This window comes from Puma concolor, chromosome D1 (assembly GCF_028749965.1).
Source record: "Puma concolor isolate L17-30 chromosome D1, mPumCon1.1.hap2, whole genome shotgun sequence".
Classification (NCBI taxonomy): Eukaryota; Metazoa; Chordata; class Mammalia; order Carnivora; family Felidae; genus Puma; species Puma concolor.
In genome coordinates, this window is record NC_141676.1 from 102207378 (window position 1) to 102224848 (window position 17471).

The 17471-nt window shown below is 54.5% G+C and overlaps 2 protein-coding genes and 1 long non-coding RNA gene across 7 annotated transcripts; 2 read left to right on the forward strand and 1 right to left on the reverse strand.

Moving 5' to 3' along the window:
* The first annotated feature begins 200 nt into the window (after positions 1 to 200).
* APOA4 (apolipoprotein A4) lies at positions 201 to 12322 on the forward strand. 2 transcript variants are annotated; one of them, XM_086679049.1, is made up of 4 exons: positions 201 to 355; positions 9839 to 9921; positions 10287 to 10413; positions 11193 to 12322. In XM_086679049.1, exons 2-4 carry the CDS (start codon positions 9873 to 9875, stop codon positions 12163 to 12165), a joined length of 1149 nt encoding a protein of 382 aa, XP_086535175.1. In that variant the 5' UTR covers positions 201 to 355; positions 9839 to 9872; the 3' UTR covers positions 12166 to 12322. The 2 variants fall into 2 exon arrangements, with proteins under 2 accessions (XP_086535175.1, XP_025784833.1); XM_025929048.2 differs by lacking the exon at positions 201 to 355 and having other exon boundaries at positions 9752 to 9921.
* On the reverse strand, positions 1951 to 4427 carry APOC3 (apolipoprotein C3). 4 transcript variants are annotated; one of them, XM_025929109.2, is made up of 4 exons: positions 4337 to 4427; positions 3656 to 3722; positions 3366 to 3489; positions 1951 to 2240 (listed from the first exon to the last, which is right to left on the reverse strand). In XM_025929109.2, the coding sequence occupies exons 2-4, from the start codon at positions 3708 to 3710 to the stop codon at positions 2117 to 2119; spliced, it is 303 nt and encodes a 100-aa protein (XP_025784894.1). In that variant the 5' UTR covers positions 3711 to 3722; positions 4337 to 4427; the 3' UTR covers positions 1951 to 2116. The 4 variants fall into 4 exon arrangements, with proteins under 4 accessions (XP_025784894.1, XP_086535177.1, XP_086535176.1 ...); XM_086679051.1 differs by having other exon boundaries at positions 3656 to 3717; positions 4337 to 4408; XM_086679050.1 differs by lacking the exon at positions 4337 to 4427 and adding an exon at positions 3945 to 4074.
* Positions 12323 to 16374: 4052 nt separating the features above from the next.
* Positions 16375 to 17402, forward strand: LOC147576947 (uncharacterized). The gene is made up of 2 exons (XR_015240587.1): positions 16375 to 16634; positions 17171 to 17402. It is a non-coding gene; the product is annotated as an uncharacterized LOC147576947 (long non-coding RNA).
* The last annotated feature ends 69 nt before the right edge of the window (positions 17403 to 17471 follow it).

Genomic DNA, 17471 nt, shown 5'->3' on the forward strand with positions numbered 1-17471 from the left:
GGGTGGGGAGTGTCACCCCCCCCTCCCCCCCCCCCACAGGCCAGGCCAGGAGCCCCACCAGCACTCTGGCTCTAGGTGGGCTGGGGTGGGCCTCAAGGAGCCCCTGGGGGTGGAAGGATTAGGGACGAGCTCAAACGAAGAGCTTAGCCTTTGCTCCTTCCTTCTTGATGAATTCCAAAAACGAGAAAACAGACGCTTCCCTTTTCTTTTTTTCACAAGGGCAGCATGCCACTCCTCAGGGTCCCGCCCTTTCCAGAAGCAGCGGATGTTTCCTCCAGCCCAGCTGTGTAAACCAGCCCTCCCCCCCGCGGGGCTCCAAGCCTGAGTCAGAACAATAACCCCCACCTGATTACAGGTAATTAGCCCACTTTTATTTCTAAGATGCATTCATATCCGTCATCTCACTGCATCCTCCCCCAAATCCTGGGTAGACCGCCGCTACATCCATGATACTGATGACAAAGCTGAACCCGGAAGTCACAGGCCAGGGCTGAAGAGCTGGATGGGTTCGGTAGCCCTTTTCAGACGCATTCTGGGTCGTTTTTTAAAAAAGCGTGTGGTCAGGCACTCGAGTTCACACGGCTGTGCACAGGCGCATGCACGTTCTCAAGCGCACACTCCTATGTGCAGCCGGCCCCCTCTTCACACTCAGGTACTTACCCCCATGTGCGTGCCCAGATTCACAGATCAGAGATCTGGGCAGTGCCCTGATGGAACTTTCCCTGCCGTCTCCCCACGGGGCCTTTTGCCCCCTGCCTCTCCCCCCATCTCCAGCGTGTCTTGCAAACTTCTGGGTAAAGCAGTGGGCTTTTTAGTTCCTAGCCATCAAGAGCCGTAATAGGTGTCAAGCCCAGATCTGGGTGAGAACACTTTCCAGGTGTGGGTGCTGGGATCCCTGGCCCGGTTGGGCCAGAAGAAAAGCCCAGGTGGATTTCCAAAGGGAGAGCAGATGTCTCCACATGGGGCCGGAGGTGCTGATGTCAGCCAGATGTGCCAAGGAGCCCCCTGACACCCAGCGTAGGAGTAACGAAGTGTTTTTCTGTGTCAGCTGAGCAGAATATGAGCAGCTGATCTGAGCTTCAGGTCCAGCTCCGCCATTTGCTGATTCTGTGACATTGGGCAAATGCCTTCACCTTTCTGAACCTCGGTTTTTTCCTTGGAAGAGCGAGGGCCTGCCCAAGTAGTCTGTGGTTCTGGGACTCCCTGACGTGAACATCTGTTGGGGGTTGGGGACACAAGGGAAACAGCCTCTGTTGGGTAACTTTGGGTTCCTTCTTAGTTCCTGAGACGCCGGATTCCCCCCGGCTCCAATTCTGGTCCCAAGGGGAAATCAGCTCAGCCTAGAGCAACAAGGATGACCATTTACAAGGTACTTTGATGTGCCAGGTGCTCTGCACAGCCTCATTCATTCATTCAACCAATCTACAGTGGCGGTGGCATTGTTGCACCCACTTAACAGATAAGAAACTAAGGCTGATATAAAATGATGGCCCCCAAACCACAGCCTAGTTGTATCTTATTCCAGCCACTCCCCATCAGCCTCCTTCCCTCAATGTGGCTGAGAGGGCCAGGCGGCCTGGTAGCGTGAGTCAGCTCCACAGAGCTCCACGGACAGCAGTGACAGCTCTGATGATGGATGGCACAAAGATGCCAGGCACGGTGCCTGGCACAGATCACACACTCAAGTCATGTTGTACAGCATCTGACAGTTTATCAAAGTGTTGTCGGACCCCTTACCCCATCTTCTCCTCCACACAAGCCTGTGGAAGCAGAGTTCTCCTGCCTCCGTGTGATGAGGAAACTTGGGCCCAGACACCACCCGACTGCTAACGGGCGCGTAGGGCACTGGCCCCAGGCCGGCTGAGTGGGACGCAGCCCAGCGCCCACCCACAGAAGAGCCCTGGCCCATTTCCACGCCCGAACACACATGGCATGCGTGGGACGTCCCACTCGCGGCAGCTTCTCATCCCGTTTTATTGGCAGGGCAGGAGGCTTGGGGGTGGGCCAGGTCTGGGGTGGGGCGGAAGGTGAGAATGCCGTCACTTTCAAGCGACTTTTGGGATGGCCCAAGGAGCCAGCGGGCTGGATGAGCAGGAAGACGTGGTGCGTCAAGGTCTCACTTGGCTTCAGAGGCTGGCGTCGGTGTGACGGCAAAGGTCGAATCCCAGAACCCGGAGAATTTGCCTGTAAGCGTGCTCCAGTAGTCTTTCAGGGAGGTGAAGCGACCAGTCACCCAGTCCCTGAGGGTTAAATCAGTAAGGGGAAGCAATGGAAGTGGGGGTAAGAGCTCACGTGAAGGCGGCGGGGCCCCTGCCGTATCCCCACTGCCTCTCCACCCTCCCTCTCAACCTCCTCCAGCAACGCCCCTGACACCTCAGGCCAAGACCCCTTCTGCTGTCACCTCAGGCAGAAGAGATGCTGGAGGGGGTGATGGGACCCTAGCACAAGTCCAGCTTGTTTCTCCGGGGTGGGGCAGACCTCTGGTTACCATGGGTCTGCGGCCAGCTGGAGGGGAGTGGTTGAGTGGGAGATTTGTAAAGCCTGGGCTGTCATTCTGTTTGAGGCAAATGATGCCTGCCAGGGTTGCACAACCTGGTGCCTCTGAGTGGTGTGGGGCAGAGGGAAGCAGTCTCTCTTTTGGAAAATCCTCAGAGGATGAATTAGCTGTGTGATCTGGGCGGCGGGGGGGGGGGGGGGGGGGTGGCGGAGGGGGGGTTCCCTTAACCTCTCTGAGCCTCCATTTTCTCATGTGCAAAATGGCACAAACAATACCCACTCCACCGCCGGTTCTGAGGACTGTGAAATTCTGTGAGCGCCTCAGCTATGTGAATGCTGGCCAATTCGCAGTGGAGGTGCGGAAGGGAGCAGGGGAGAAGAGAGGACTAGAAGGCAGGGCAGGATGGGAGAGGAAGCACAGACTTCTGTTCACACGGGCCCCAAGTCTTGGCACAAGGCAGAAAGACACACACACACACACACACACACACACACACACACACACACACCAGGCTGAAAATTGGATTGGGTGGGACCTCCCAGCCAACCTCCACCAGAAAAAGGGAGTGGGAGCAAGAGCTAACAGGGCCTTCCTTAGAGCCGTGCAGAGAGCCTGGAGAAGGGAGGGCCCACAAAGGGAGAAGAGGCCAGGAGGAGATGAGGGGAAGGAAGGCTACAGCCCGCCTCCATCTCTCCAGCCCGAGAAAGCCCCGTGAGGGCCCCGTTCCATAGACCAGAGCATGGAGGCTCCGAGAGGCACAGGTCCCGGTGGGTGTGAGCAAGCCACAGCCCCACTGCCCGGGCTCTGCTGAGTCAGGGGCGGGAGGGAGCCCAGAGCCGGCACCGAGCACCGAGACGTGAGGGTGTACCTGGCCTGCTGGGCCACCGGGAACTCCCGCACGGTGGTCAGCGTGTCCTGGGCGGTCTTGGTGGCATGCTGGACGTAACCGTGCATAAGGCCCAGAAGGGAGGGGTCCTCCCCCTCTGTAGCTCCTGCCGGGAGAGCGGGGTGGAGTGAGATAGACTGGCCTCTGGGGAGCCCTTCGCCTCCGCCCAGCCACCGGCCAGGGTGTGGGATCCTCAAGCCATTCCCAGGTCCTCCAGGCAGACGGCTGCCCGCCCCTCCCTATCCCTAGCCCTGTCCCCACGAGCTGCTTACGGGCAGAGGCCAGGAGCACCAGGAGGGCAGTGACGAGAAGGACCCGGGACTGCATGGCACCTCTGTCCTGCGGGGAAGTGTCTTGAGAGGGGTACCCCAAGCCCCCCATCTCTGGTCCTCCCTGGGATGGTGGTGTGGCCTCTGCCGTGGATCCCGAGCTGGGTCAAGCCAGGAGGAGAGAGGGCCTGCTGCCAGCTAACACGGCAGGTGAAGGGCTTTCAGCCAGGGGCCTCGGGCAGAGCCAGGCTGGGAGAGAGCGCCGGGCCGAGGGCCGGAGCAGAAAACCCACCAGACCAGGAATCAAGGCACCCGGGTTCTGGCCTGGTTCCTGCCACTAACACGTTGTGTGACTTGGGGTAGATTCCTGTCCCTCTCTGGGCCTTGGTTTTTCTGTCTGGGGTCTAAGTCTTCTTCCAGTCCTAAACACAGAGTGAGGGAAAGTGCATGGATTTGGAGCCAGTTCCGGTCCTGCTGTGAGCAAGTGCCCTGCCTTCCATGAGCCTCGGTTTCCCCCAGTGTGCAACTGGAGGTGCTGGCCGCTTCTCTAGCCCCGGGGCTTCCTTGGCTCCAGTAAGCTCTTCTCCAGTCTGTGCTGGCTGCTCTGGGCAGGGACCGTCCTCTGCCCCTCACCATCCTGCCTCTCCTTTCTCCCTCACCCTCCTCCTCCCCAGGGGGCATTACCTGGAGCAGCGGTTTCTTGGGATGAACTGAGCAGGCAGACCCGAGGGTTCTGACCTGGTTTATATTGTCTCCAGGACAGCAGGCACAGAGGGCCCAGTGAGCTGGGCAAAGGTCACCTGCTGATCAGTCTAGACCAGGGCCCGAGGCAGGGTGCCCAGACGCAGCCAGGCTTGCTGGGAGAGTTGGGAAATCTCTAGGTGCCGTGGTGACCACACTGGTCTCCTGCCACCCCTGCGGCCCAGAGGGGCTCAGGGACTAGGCATACCCCATTTCCTCCAAGCGGCCTGGCTCCCCAGGGAGAGGTAGGGGAAAGGCATTAGGGGAGAAGCCAGGGGTCTCTGGGCCACCGCAGCCCTTCACACATGCCTTTCAGGTCCCTCCCCGCACCCCGCCCCCTGGGCCCTGGAAACAGCCTGGAAGGGGTGGGGGCTGGATTGAGAAGGTGATGGGCTTCTTCAGGCTTGAGAACAACTCAGTATTGGGGTGGGGTGTCGGGAGTGAAGTCACCCAAGACCTATGGGCAGAGGCTTGTGTGGGGAGGGGAGACACAGTTGACTCCACACAGCCCCGTCCCCTGCATTGACGTCTCTTCTCCAGGAGCCTCTCCAGCTGAGCCCAGGGCAGGGGGTGGTGGGAGAACAGCACAGACTGCTCTGAGCCCAAGGCCTTTCCCCCCTCCTCCTCCCCTTGCCCTCTGGACCCACTGATAACATTTCCTGGGGCAGGAGCTGGGGTTCCAGGGTTGGGCCTTCCCCAGACAGCGACAACTGGGACTGATTGCCAGCGCTGAGCACCTCTCACCTCGGGCCTTGGTTTCCTCAGCTTTGCAATGGCAGCCCTCAGAGCCCCCTGGCTGGGAGGGGAGCTGGAACGAACCGAGGTTGTGGTGAGGCCAGTCCGGTGGGGAGAGGGGACAGAGGAGCTCTGCAGGGGCTGTCCAGGAGAGGACTCGGCCTTACCTTCCTCGGGGTAAGGTGGCCCTGGGCCCGCAACAGGAGCCATAACCTGGATCAGGGAGGCTAATAAGACTTTGAAGCCAAGAAATCCCAGGTTCAAACGATGCCTGTGACTCTTAAGTCATATGACCCAGGAACAGAGACCTAATACCTCAGAGCCTCGATTTGCTCCTCTTATAAAAGGGGATAGAATGCTGATATGCCAAAAGTTGTGGTACAAAGTAAATGAGCCATGTACAAAGCAACTGGTTCATGGAACAGGCTTGATAAATCTCTTTCTTCCTCCCAAACACCTTGTCTATCCCTAGACAGCATAGTCTGAAGGCAGGAGGAAATAGGGCTTTTGAAAGCAGGCAGCCATCTTCTCAGGAAGAAGCAACTAACTCCATGGTGTGAAATCAGAGGCCTGAGAAAGAGGCCTGGCTCCACCCTCAGAATTCTTTGTTTGCTAAGACTTGACGTTTCTCCATTAGAAGTTCATTCCTTTGACTTAGATCTTGTATTCTGTTAAAATGCAAATAGATTTCTATGAAGTAGATATTAACGATCCCATTTGGTAGATGAGAGACCTGAGGCTCAAAGGGGTAGAGATGTCCCCGAGTACATACAGCACATCACTGGTAGAGCTGGAAACCAGAATCCAGGTCTTCAAATACCAATACTGGTGCTAGGCAGCTTGGAGCGATGAGACCCTTGGAGATTTATCATTCACTCAGACCTTAGAGTAAATCAGTTTCAGATCTCTTCCTGAGCACAGATTTTGGTGATGGGGTGGGGAGGAAAGGAAGCTGATCAGGTCGCTGAAGGATCTGCGCACCGGGGAGGGTAGACAGCAACTTGTGCCCATGTCACTCTTCTGTTCTGGCCTGTCCCTCGGCCCCGGAGGTGAAGGCCACAGAGGGAATCCAGGTTCCAGGCTGGGTCAGAGTACAAAGTCCTCGGTCCCTGCGCCTGCTAGAATGGGCTGGCTGGATCCCTTGGCCCTGGACCCTCCAACTCTCTTTCCCTGTGTGTGGAGGGTCTGGAGGAACCTGTCCTCTCTCTCACATGTAGCAATGGGCCCCCTGAGGCCAGGGAGGTCAGAAGATGGGGGCAGAGAGACCCAGCAGGGTCGTGCTGAGCTGGGCAGAGAACCCAGGTGTGTGGGCCCATGCAGCAGAGTTGTGGCATGCCATGAGTCCTGGGACTTTTCCTCTTTCAAAGGGCTTGGCACAATTGAGTGCCCCTCCTGACAGCTCTGGCTTGGGTCTCAGTAGGGCTATCTCGGGAGGGGCCCTCTCAGGGGCCAGCCTAAGCTGCCTCTCTCTCCTTTCTCTCTCTCTCTCCATCCCACGCTGGCTCCCCTGGGATGAGGTGGCTGCTCTGGGCCTGGCCCACAGACTGGCTGTAAGGAGTCACCAGTGGTGGTAAGGAGGGGGTGGGAGGGAGGCTTGAGCAGCTGGGGCCAAAACTGGTCCTCTAGGGCTAGGCTGATTCCTCACTAGCTTCCTTGCGTCTGGGCGAGGCTTAGCACACAAGCCTCTGTGATCCATGCCCCTGCCATTAGGCTGGATGGGGAGCCCCGATTCAGCCCTGCCAGCCAGAGGATCTGGTTCCCCATGCCTCTCCATGCTGGAAGTTCCTCCTATTATCCCACCCAGATCCTTCCTGTAACAACAACAGGAGCTACCCCTCTTTAATTCTGCCCTGTGGGGAGGGCCAGAGCGGAGCATCTGTGGGGAATATGTCCATGTGACTTGCCTGTCTCTGGCTGGTCTTGAGCTCTCCCCTCCTGACTCTGAGCTCTGGGCTGACCCCTGGTTTTGTCCCTGTGGGGTGGACAGGAGGGTGGCTGTAATGCTGGACTTTCAACCTCATTGTGTTACCAACCATTAGGGCCGTCTATTGCACACACAAGGAGAGCGAGGCTCAGAGAGGCACATGATGTGCCCAGCATCACATGGGCCCCCTGTGTCCACCCATGGGGCCGTCTCTTGTCTCATAGGGTCAGGTCCTGCAGGAGAGGCCAGCATCTGTGCCCAAAGAGAACCAGAGGCCCAGCCGGAGGCCGAGCCCGTGGCGCGAACGCTGTAAGACTGGACCCTCGTTCTTCCCCTGTTCCCGGTGCAAATCTGTTTACAGACTGATGCAAAACATGCCCACTGACTTGGGGAAACATACGCATTCAGTAATGGCATCCACCCACGACATGTCAGGAAGCAGCACACCCCCCTCGTGGTTGTGGCTGTCGCACAGGCCGGCACCGGTCCCTTAGCGAGATGCCTTAGCTTTGTGCCCACAGACAGCTGAAGTGTTTGCACACTTATGTGAATCTGTGCACGTCCTGGCAGATGCTCTCAGACATGCTCAGCGGGGTACAGACACTCCCAGTGTGTGTACGCCCAGGCAAGTGAGACAGGACCTGTCACATGCTGGTGGCACCTGTTGTTCACAGTCCAAGTCCAAGAGGTCAGGCTGCAGCTGAGATGTTCTTGGTGACTCATTGCTCTTTTCATCTCTGGCCCCGGGGGAAGGGATGGGGGCACTGAGCACTGACCTTTGCACCCACCCGAGACTGGACTGTGCCTGACTGGGGAGCAGGAACAGGAGCGATAGGCCAGTGTGGCAGGGAGGTAAGGCTTGCAGGGTGAAATGTGGCTAGTGCTGTTCCTAGACACTGTTCCCAGCGTGACACACTGTCTCACTGATTCCTCATTATTCTATGCCCAGCTGAGGCAGCTGAGACTCAGAGAGATTAGGAGATTTTCCCGAGGTCACGTGGACAGTAAGTGGGAAGCCCGGACGCAAACCCATGGAGTCCGACTCCAGAATCAGCCCTTCACAACTACCGCAAGAGAGGGACAGCTGTCCAGGAAGGCGGGGCTCCCTGAGACTGGAGGCGACCGCGGGCAGTATGGGGACACGGCAGGGCGCAAGAAGCTGAAGGCCTTAGCTGTCTTTAATCCCATGAGACATCAAGCCACTTCTGGAGTATGAAAAATGGAGGCCCGATAAATCAGGGTTAACACAACTGTGGGCTGTCGTGATGGCGGGTGGCCAGGAGTCCACCCGCGTGTCGGGCCCCGTGCTCTCGGATCAGAGCCAACAGTGCAGTGGGAATGAGTTTCCTCTCAGAGTCACTGCAGGTGGCATGGTCTAGCAGAGGGGCCCATGCAGAGCAGGCCGCATTGTCTTCTTGGTGGATGGCTTTCTGTAATCGTGTGTATGACCTCATTGTGGAGAACAATAGAAGTCTCCTAGAAGACCTCCTGCCCCCATCCCCCGGCCCCCAGTGAGAAGTCCCCTAAGAGGCTCAGGTCCTGAGATTCAGCACAGGCTGACTGCTCCCACCCAGGGAGTGTGGCTAAGCTTGGGAGCCATTTCCCCTGCATCGTACCCCACCTTGGTGACCCCTAGAGGGCTGGGCCTGACTCTGCCCTCTCTCTGGAGGGATGAGCATTCTACTGGACCCCCTGCCAGGGCCCCAATCAGGAAAACAAGGTTATTATTAATAACAACAACGACTGTGTAGTGCTTATTCTGAGCCAGGCGCTACACCCATTGCACGAGCAACAGCTCATTTATTATGCCCAGCAACCCCGTGTTCAAAGGAGAAACTGAGGCTCAGAATTTGGCCAAGTTGAGTCACTAGGCCAAGGTGGCACAGCTGGGCAGCAGCGGGACATGAAGCACACTTAAAATCAACCCCTTCAAGGGGTGCCTGGGTGGCTCAGTTGGTTGGGTGTCTGACTTCAGCTTAGGTCATGACCTCGCGGTTTGTGAGTTTGAGCCCTGCATTGGGCTCTGTGCTGACAGCTCAGAGCCTGGAGCCTGCTTCAGCTTCTGTGTGTCCCTCTCTCTCTGCCCTTCCCCTGTTCGTGTTCTCTCTCTCTCTCTCTCTCTCTCTCTCTCTCTCTCTCCCTCAAAAATGAATTTAAAAAAATTTTTTTTTAATTAACCCTTTCAATACAGGGTTCTGCCACACCACCGACCTGCCCACTCGCCCTCCTCCTGGGCACCTTGACCAGAGCTCTGGATCTTAGCTTGCTGTCCCTGTGACCCTGGATGTCCTAGTCCAGTGTCTGGTGCTCTGAGATGGAGTCAGTTTGGGAAATGTGTGGGGCGGGGGGACTCTTTCCCCTGAGGCAGACAGAGGAGGTGTGAACTTTACTCCCCAAACCTGGCTAAGATCCAGAATTGTCAGCAGGGCCCCTGGGGCATCAGTCCCTCCCTGGCTCGGGGGTTCCCTGGCCTCTTGCCTCCCACAGCTCATGGCTCCCCACCCTCCCTTCATACTGGGTGGGGCATGAGCACAGAACAGCTTCTTCTGACTGCTGCCCAAGCCTCAGTCCACTGTCAGCTTCCACGTTGTCTTAGAGTCACAAAAGTCCAAGAGGCTTCCTGGGAATGTGTCATCTTCCAGCGTGGAGTCACACGGGGGAGGGAGGCGGGGAGGGCAGGCTGGTGGGAGTTTAAATGGCTGGCTGGCTCTGAGCTTTGGTCAGTTTGGACAGCAGCACAGGTGGAGCTGCCTGAGAGCCTCTCCCGTTGCGCCGTCTGATTCCAGAAAGGATCCAGTGCAGCCCGGTGAGAAGCCCAGGATGTTCCTGAGGGCTGTGGTCCTGACCCTGGCCCTAGTGGCTGTCACCGGTGAGTAGGAGCTTCCTCTGGATGGGGCCCTTGGGCAGGACCCTCTGCCGCATCGAGTGGGCAGGATGGAGAGTCGGAGGCCCAGGCAACAGGACGGTTCCAAATGCCTGTCATCCCCCAGTTGGACACAGAAGGCTGCCCACTTGCCACTCGGTTCACAGGAGGGCTGGCCTATTGAGAATGTTCTGCCCGCTGGCGTGAGTGCCAGCCCAGTTTCTAACTTCCCAGCTTCTAACTAGGGAAGCACAGAGGAGGAGATCAGCGGTCAGGCTCCCCCACCATCAGCTGGTCTGCAGCTCAGGGCTGGCGCAGAGGGGCAAGGAAGGAGATAGGTCCTCATGAATCACTTTCTGCTTCCTGCCCAGGTGCCCGGGCTGAGGTCAGTCCCGACCAGGTGGCCACCGTGGTGTGGGACTACTTCAGTCAGCTGAGCAACAATGCCAAGGAAGCCGTGGAACATCTCCAGCAGTCTGAGCTCACCCAGCAGCTCAAGTAAGAAAGACACGACTTGTGGGGTGGGGCTTCTTAAAGGCCATGCAATGCGGCAGCCAAAGGCTGAGCTCAGAGGCAGGAGACCTGGGCTTAGGATGCCCACTGCCCTGCCACTAACTCACCCAGTGGCCCTGAGATCTCTGGATCTGGGATCCACATGCAGACAGGGGGTTGGACTGATAATCCCTAAGGAATCTTCTGCTTTAACCTTCTAGACTGTGCCAAATGGCCACGTCTTAGCATTGAGATGCATGGAAGAAAGGGACGGAGGGGGATGTCACGGGAGCTGGGTCCTAACACATTCCAGAAAGACGGGCCCCTGGGACATCATGGGAAGGGACGTGGGGATATCTGGGGAGCCTGTGAGGACAGGCACGTACAGGGAAACCAGTATTTTGAATCTGTAAAAGACACTGGAAAGGGTCCAGAGCCTAACATCCTATCAATGAATGTGACCTATGTCATAGTGCACCTGTGCTGGGAAGGACTTCAAAGTCTGCCCTTTCTACTTCACAGATAGGGAGGGGAAAGCAAACCCCTGGAGGTCACATGATAGGTGACTCAAGGTCAGGGGGAGACTCAGAGATAAAAGGTAATAACTTGGTCTATTGCATCCACCCTCTCAAACCATGGTCTGCCGCAGGGAAGGCCACAGAGCCGAGCTGGGTGAACTCAGTACCCTTGAACACTCACCTGTCTTAGGCAGGTATATAAGGAGACAAGGTCCTGGCACGGAATGCCAAGTGTAACAGTGGCCCTCTTGTGTCCTTCCTCTGTAGTGCCCTCTTCCAGGACAAGCTTGGGCAAGTGAACACCTATGCGGATAACCTGCAGAAGAAGCTCGTGCCCTTCGCCACTGAGCTGCACGAACGCCTGACCAAAGACTCGGAGAAGCTGAAGGAGGAGATTCGGAAGGAGCTGGAGGAGCTGCGGGCACGGCTGCTGCCCCACGCCAATGAGGTGAGCCAGAAAATCGGGGACAATGTGCGCGAGCTGCAGCAGCGCCTGGGGCCATACGCGGATGAGCTGCGCACCCAGGTCAACACTCACGCTGAGCACCTGCGGCGCCACCTGACGTCCCACGCGCAGCGCATGGAGGCCGTGCTGCGCGAGAACGTGGACAACCTGCAGTCCTCACTGACGCCCTACGCAGATGAGTTCAAGGCCAAGATCGACCAGAACATAGAAGAGCTCAAGGGGCATCTCACGCCCTACGCCGATGAGCTCAAGGTCAAGATCGACCAGAACGTGGAAGAGCTGCGTCGCAGCCTGGCTCCCTACGCGCAGGACGTCCAGGAGAAGCTCAACCACCAGCTCGAGGGGCTGGCCTTCCAGATGAAGAAGAATGCCGAGGAGCTGAAGGCCAAGATCACGGCCAATGCCGACAAGCTGCGGCAGAGGCTGGCGCCGGTGGCCGAGGACGTGCGCGGCAAGCTGAGGGACAACGCCAAGGGACTGCAGGAGTCGCTGGCCCAGCTCAACAGCCACCTGGACCGGCAGGTGGAGGAGTTCCGCCGCAACCTGGGGCCCTACGGCGACACCTTCAACAGAGCCCTGGTGCAGCAGGTGGAGGAGCTCAGGCAGAAGCTGGGCCCCTACGCAGGCGGGATGGAAGACCACCTGAGCTTCCTGGAGAAGGATCTGAGAGACAAGGTCAACTCTTTCTTCAGCACCCTCAAGGAGAAGGAGAACCAGGACATGCCTCTGGCCCTCCCCGAGCAGGAGCAGGCGCCAGGCCCTTTGGAGAGCTGAACTGTCCCTGGTGCTCCCACGCGACCAGGAACACCTGCCCTGCCCGGCCACCGGTCTGTCTGTCTGTCCCAAGGCAGTTCTTGTACAAGCTTGAGGACACATGTCCAGTGGAAAGAGACACTACCTCTCGCTACTCAATAAAGCTGCTGAGAAACTAGTCCAGTCTGGTCGCAGCGTGTCTTCTCGGCGTTGGTGGGCCTGAGCTGGGCGAAAATCATGGCTTGGCAAAGCTTGGCAGGGGCCGGCAGGGGATACTTTGAGGGACACCAAGGGCTGGGGGGATGAGCTTGCAGGAGGGGTGAGGGCAGGGAGTGCTGAGAGGGCTTTCGAGGGTGCTCTAAGGAGAGGTGGAAAAAGATGTCACACGTTATCCAAAGACGAAATATCCACTTAGCCAGCTCTACCCACCCTTTTCATACATGTTCTGACGACGGGGCTCACTCTCTCGTGAGTTCCCAAGTACAAGAAGAATGCTCTGATTTGGTTTGGGGAATCCATCTCTTTATGAGAGGATGTCCAAGATATTTTAAGCAAACGAAAGCCAGGTTCTGGATGTTATGCATTATACAACCCCGTTCAGAAACATATGTATATTTGTATGTGAATGTGTAAGGAGGTAAAAAAAAAAAAAAAAGTCCGTTAATTCAACAGCTAGACCTAAAATTCTTCTCAGAGAGAGAATTGTATTTGGTACTCCATGTTGGCTGCTAAAGAGGAAACGTTAAGGAATAGGCTGGAAAGAAATGGATTCTGTGCATGCCCCGTACAGGCATTTGAGGCAGTGGTAAATAGTAGGAAAGGAAGGGAGGTTACAGAAGAGAAAATAGGGAATGAGGAATGTCCAGTGGCAGAAAGTTATAATACAGGCATTGCAATAAAGCTGATACTCTGTGCTCCCTAGTGCTAGGTGCTTTTATAAAACACAGTAGAGGGGTGCCTGGGTGGCTCAGTCAGTTAAGCATCTGACTTCAGCTCAGGTCATGATCTCACGGCTTGTCAGTTCAAGTCCCATGTTGGGCTCTGTGCGGACAGCTCAGAGCCTGGAACCTGTTTCAGATTCTGTCTCTCTCTGCCCCTTCCCCACTTGTGCACGCTCCCGCCCGTTCCCGCTCAAAAATAAATAAATATCAAAAAACAAAAACAGGGGCACCTGGGTGGCTCAGTTGGCTAAGCATCTGACTGTGGCTCAGGTCATGATCTTGCGGTTCATGAGTTCAAGCCCCACGTCGGGCTCTGTGCTGACAACTCAGAGCCTGGAGCCTGTTTCCGATTCTGTGTCTCCCACTCTCTGCTCCTCCTCCACTCACGTTCTGTCTGTCTGTATGTCTGTCTCTCTCTCTCAAAAATAAACATTGAAACAAAACAACAATAACAACAACAAAATCCCCCAGCCCCCCATGGTATATGTACATTGACTCATATACTCCTCCCAACAAACTGTAACATTGAAGATACAGCAGATAAGGAAAAGGCAGTTCAGAATGGTAAGGTACATTAGGTAACAAGTGGTGGAACGGAGTTTCAAACCCAAGCAAGCCGTCCAGCCCCCCAGAACCCCATAGAGCAGGGGCGATGCCCACCACACAAGGGGCAGATGGGTTCTGCTGGATCATATTCGATTCTTGATATCTGACTTCCATGGGAGAAAGGAAACTGAAAGCTTAGGTGGTAAATTCATCAGGGTTCATCTCAGAAAGGTGAGATATTGCTTTCCCCTTTATATATTTTATATAGTATTGGGATTTTAAGATACTATTTAGTATTACCTTTTTATTGTGGTAAACACACACACACACACACACACACACACACACACACACACATATATATATATATAACATAAAATTTACCATTTTAACCATTATATAATTCAGAGACATTAATTACATTCACAATGTTGTACAGCCATCACTGCTATCTCCAAAATTTCTTTTTTTATTAAAAAATTTGTTTATGTTTTATTTATTTTTGAGAGAGAAAGAGAGAGACAGAGTGTGAGTGAGGGAGGGCCACAGAGAGAGGGAGACACAGAATCCGAAGCAGGCTCCAGGCTCTGAACTGCCAGCACAGAGCCTCATGCGGGGCTCAAACTCACGAACCATGAGATCATGACCTGAGCCGAAGTCAGGTACTTAACCGACTGAGCCACCCAGGTGCCCCTTTCCAAAATTTCTTTATCATCCCAAACAGGAAACTCTGTATCCATTAAGGAATTCCACACTATCACCCCCCACGCCAGCTTCTGGTAACCTCTGCTCTACTTTCTGTCTCTAGGAGTTGACCTGTTCTAGAGAATATGCATAAGGGAATCATACAATATTTGTCCTTTTGTGCCTGGCTTCTTTCACCTTTCACTTACCGTAATGTTTTCCAGGTTCATCCATGTGGTAGCATGGACCAGAATATCTTCCTCCTCCTCCTCCTCCTCCTCCTCCTTCTTTTTCTTCTTCTTCTTCTACTTCTTTTTTTTTTTAAAGGCAGAATACTATTCCATTGTATGTATAGACCACATTCTGTTTAGGCACTCACCATTGATGGACTCCTGGGTTGTTTCTACCCTTTGGCTATTGTGAATAATGCTATTATGCTATTTTCAAGTCTCTGCTTTCAATTCTTCTGTGTATATATCCAGGATCAGAATTGCTGCATCTTGTGGTAATTCTATGTTTAATTCTTTTTGAGGAAACGCCATATTTTCATGCAAATGTTTTACATTACCGTCAACAGGGAACCGAGGCTCTTTTCTCCTTACCCTCTCCAACACTTGTTATTTTCTATTGTTGTTTTAATAATAGCCATCCTAATAGTATTACTTTCAAAACTATAAACAAACAAACAAACAAATAAATTAATAAATATTCACCAGAGCTACTCCGGGATCCAGGCTTGACCACGTAGCAAGACTGAAACACTTAAACCCAGAAGAACCATGTACTTAGAGTCCCCTGCAAGTGCCGGGTAGGGGGTGTTTCCTGGACTTCTGCACAGCCCACATCAATATCGCCCAGTGCAGTTTGTCCAGAGCCCAGCACAATCTCAGGCCTGAAGCTCCCCCAGCCCCCGTGGCCCCTCAGGTGACCCGGATGTGATGGACTCCTCTACAGGCATGGGCTAGTGCCCCCAAAGGAGTGTCAGCCAGCCCTGGTGTGGGCTGGGCTGAGACGCTAGCCACACACCTGCACCCATCCCCAAAGCTCAAAGGTCAGAGGTCATTTGAGAACGTCAGAGAGGTCACTACCCCTGAGGTGTCTGGTGATGGAACGGCCTTGATTAGGGAGAGGACAGCACAAGGCAAAGGAAGGGTGTGGGGCCTGCTCTCCTCCTGAACCCACAGGGCCTTACTGCTGTTGAGGGATTGTTCCAGCCCAGTCAAAAACAGCGGGGATGCTGTGTTCTTTTGGTGTTATCATAGGACACCCCGTGATCCCAGGATGGGGCACACAGGTGATGGCATGCTCTGGGGAGAGAAACCACAAGTGTGGGGTCATCTGGGGACTTCTCTGTCTGAAAGTATGGAGGACAGAACCATGGTTATCTCACCGTGTGAAATTAGCAGCTAATAATGGAGGGAAATAGTTAGAGACCCCAGCATTGCCCACGTCAGAAGACTGAGAATTTGAGGGGCACCTGCGGGGCTCAGTTGGTTGAGCATCTGACATCAACTCAGGTCACGATCTCACGGTTTGTGAGTTTGAGCCCGGCATCGGGCTTGCTGCTGTCAGCATGAAGTCTGCTTCGGATCTTCCATTCCCCTCTCTCTGTGTCCCTCCTCCCACTCCTGCTCACGCTCTCACTCTCAAAAATAAATAAAACATTGAAAAAAAAAGAGGATTTGAGCAGCTGGCTCTGAGACGGTAGGCAAGTGATGCAGTAACTGAAAAACTAGGTCCTATGCACAAAATCATAGGACTTGAGGTTTGGAGGGAATCGCCTTGTCTCTCGGGCCAATTCCTTGACACTGTTTCTAGCAAATGAACACAACTCTACACAGACAGGTACCCCATTCCTCCACCGTTGTGTGTACAGACTGTGGTGGCAGGCTGCCACATGGCTCCGAGATTGATGCTCCTCTCTGGCTCACGCCCTGTGTGGTCTCTCTCATGGGTGGAGGGCTGACCTATGTGATCAATAGGCTATTATGGAAGTCACGGTGTATGACTCCTGAGGCTAGGTCAAAAGGGCCTTGTGGCTCGCACCTTGCTCTCCTTTGGATCACTGACTCTGAGGGAAGACAGCTACTCTGTTGGGAGGACACTCAAGTAGCTCTGGGGAGGGGGCCACACGGAGAGGAACAGCAGCCCCTGTTCAACAGCCAGCACCAACTTGCCAGGCACGTGAGTGAGCCACCTTGGAAACAGATGTGTGGTCAAGCCTTCGGATGACTGTGGCCCCAGCCAACATCTTGCCTGCAACCTCATGACATATCCTAGACCAGAACTGCACAGCCTAGCCACAGACCCACAGCAATTGTGAGAGATCATACGATGTTAAGTTTTGGGGTGATTTGTTATGCAGAATAGCTGACTAATACACATGCCTCACACAGTGCCTGGCACACAGTCACCGCTCGGTTGAGTGAATCAATCCTGTTTAGCGTCGAACACCTCCACTGACAGCCAACTTGCCATCTGCCCAGACGATTGGTTTTATGTTTGAACAACTCTGTTAAAGATTATTTTCTTAAGTTTATTTTTATTTATTTTTGAGAGAGAGAAAGAGAGAAAGCAGGAGTGGGGCAGAGAGAGACGGAGACAGAATCCCAAGAAGGCTTCACATTGTCAGCACAGAGCCCGACGTGGGGCTCAGACTCACCAACTGTGAGATCATGGCCTGAGCTGAAGTCAAGAGTTGGATGCTAAACCAACTGAGCCACCCAGGCACCCCCTCTGTTAAAGATTATTAGATTTAAACTTGTTCTTTCTCAATACAGCATTGGTGGTACTTTTGCTTCTCTTCTGAGCCACAGAATAATTATAATCCCCTTATATATATGTTCTGTCCACAGGAAACCTACCAAGACACTCCTCTCATGGAGCCCCAAACCTTGTAGACAAAATTGAGCCAGAGATGTGCCATACTTCACCTCTGCCTTGGGATGAACAATTTCAGTTGGTTTCTGAGAAGGGAGAGGTCTCGCCCATCTTGTTTATTCTCATATGATCAGTGCTTCGCACAAAGACTAGAACCTAGCAGGTGCACAATAGATATTTGTTGAATAAATTAACAAATTTAATGAATCTTTGTCTCATGCTCAGTGGTACAATACGTGTGTATTCATCTTTACCAGGTCATGCTGAATTGTTTTA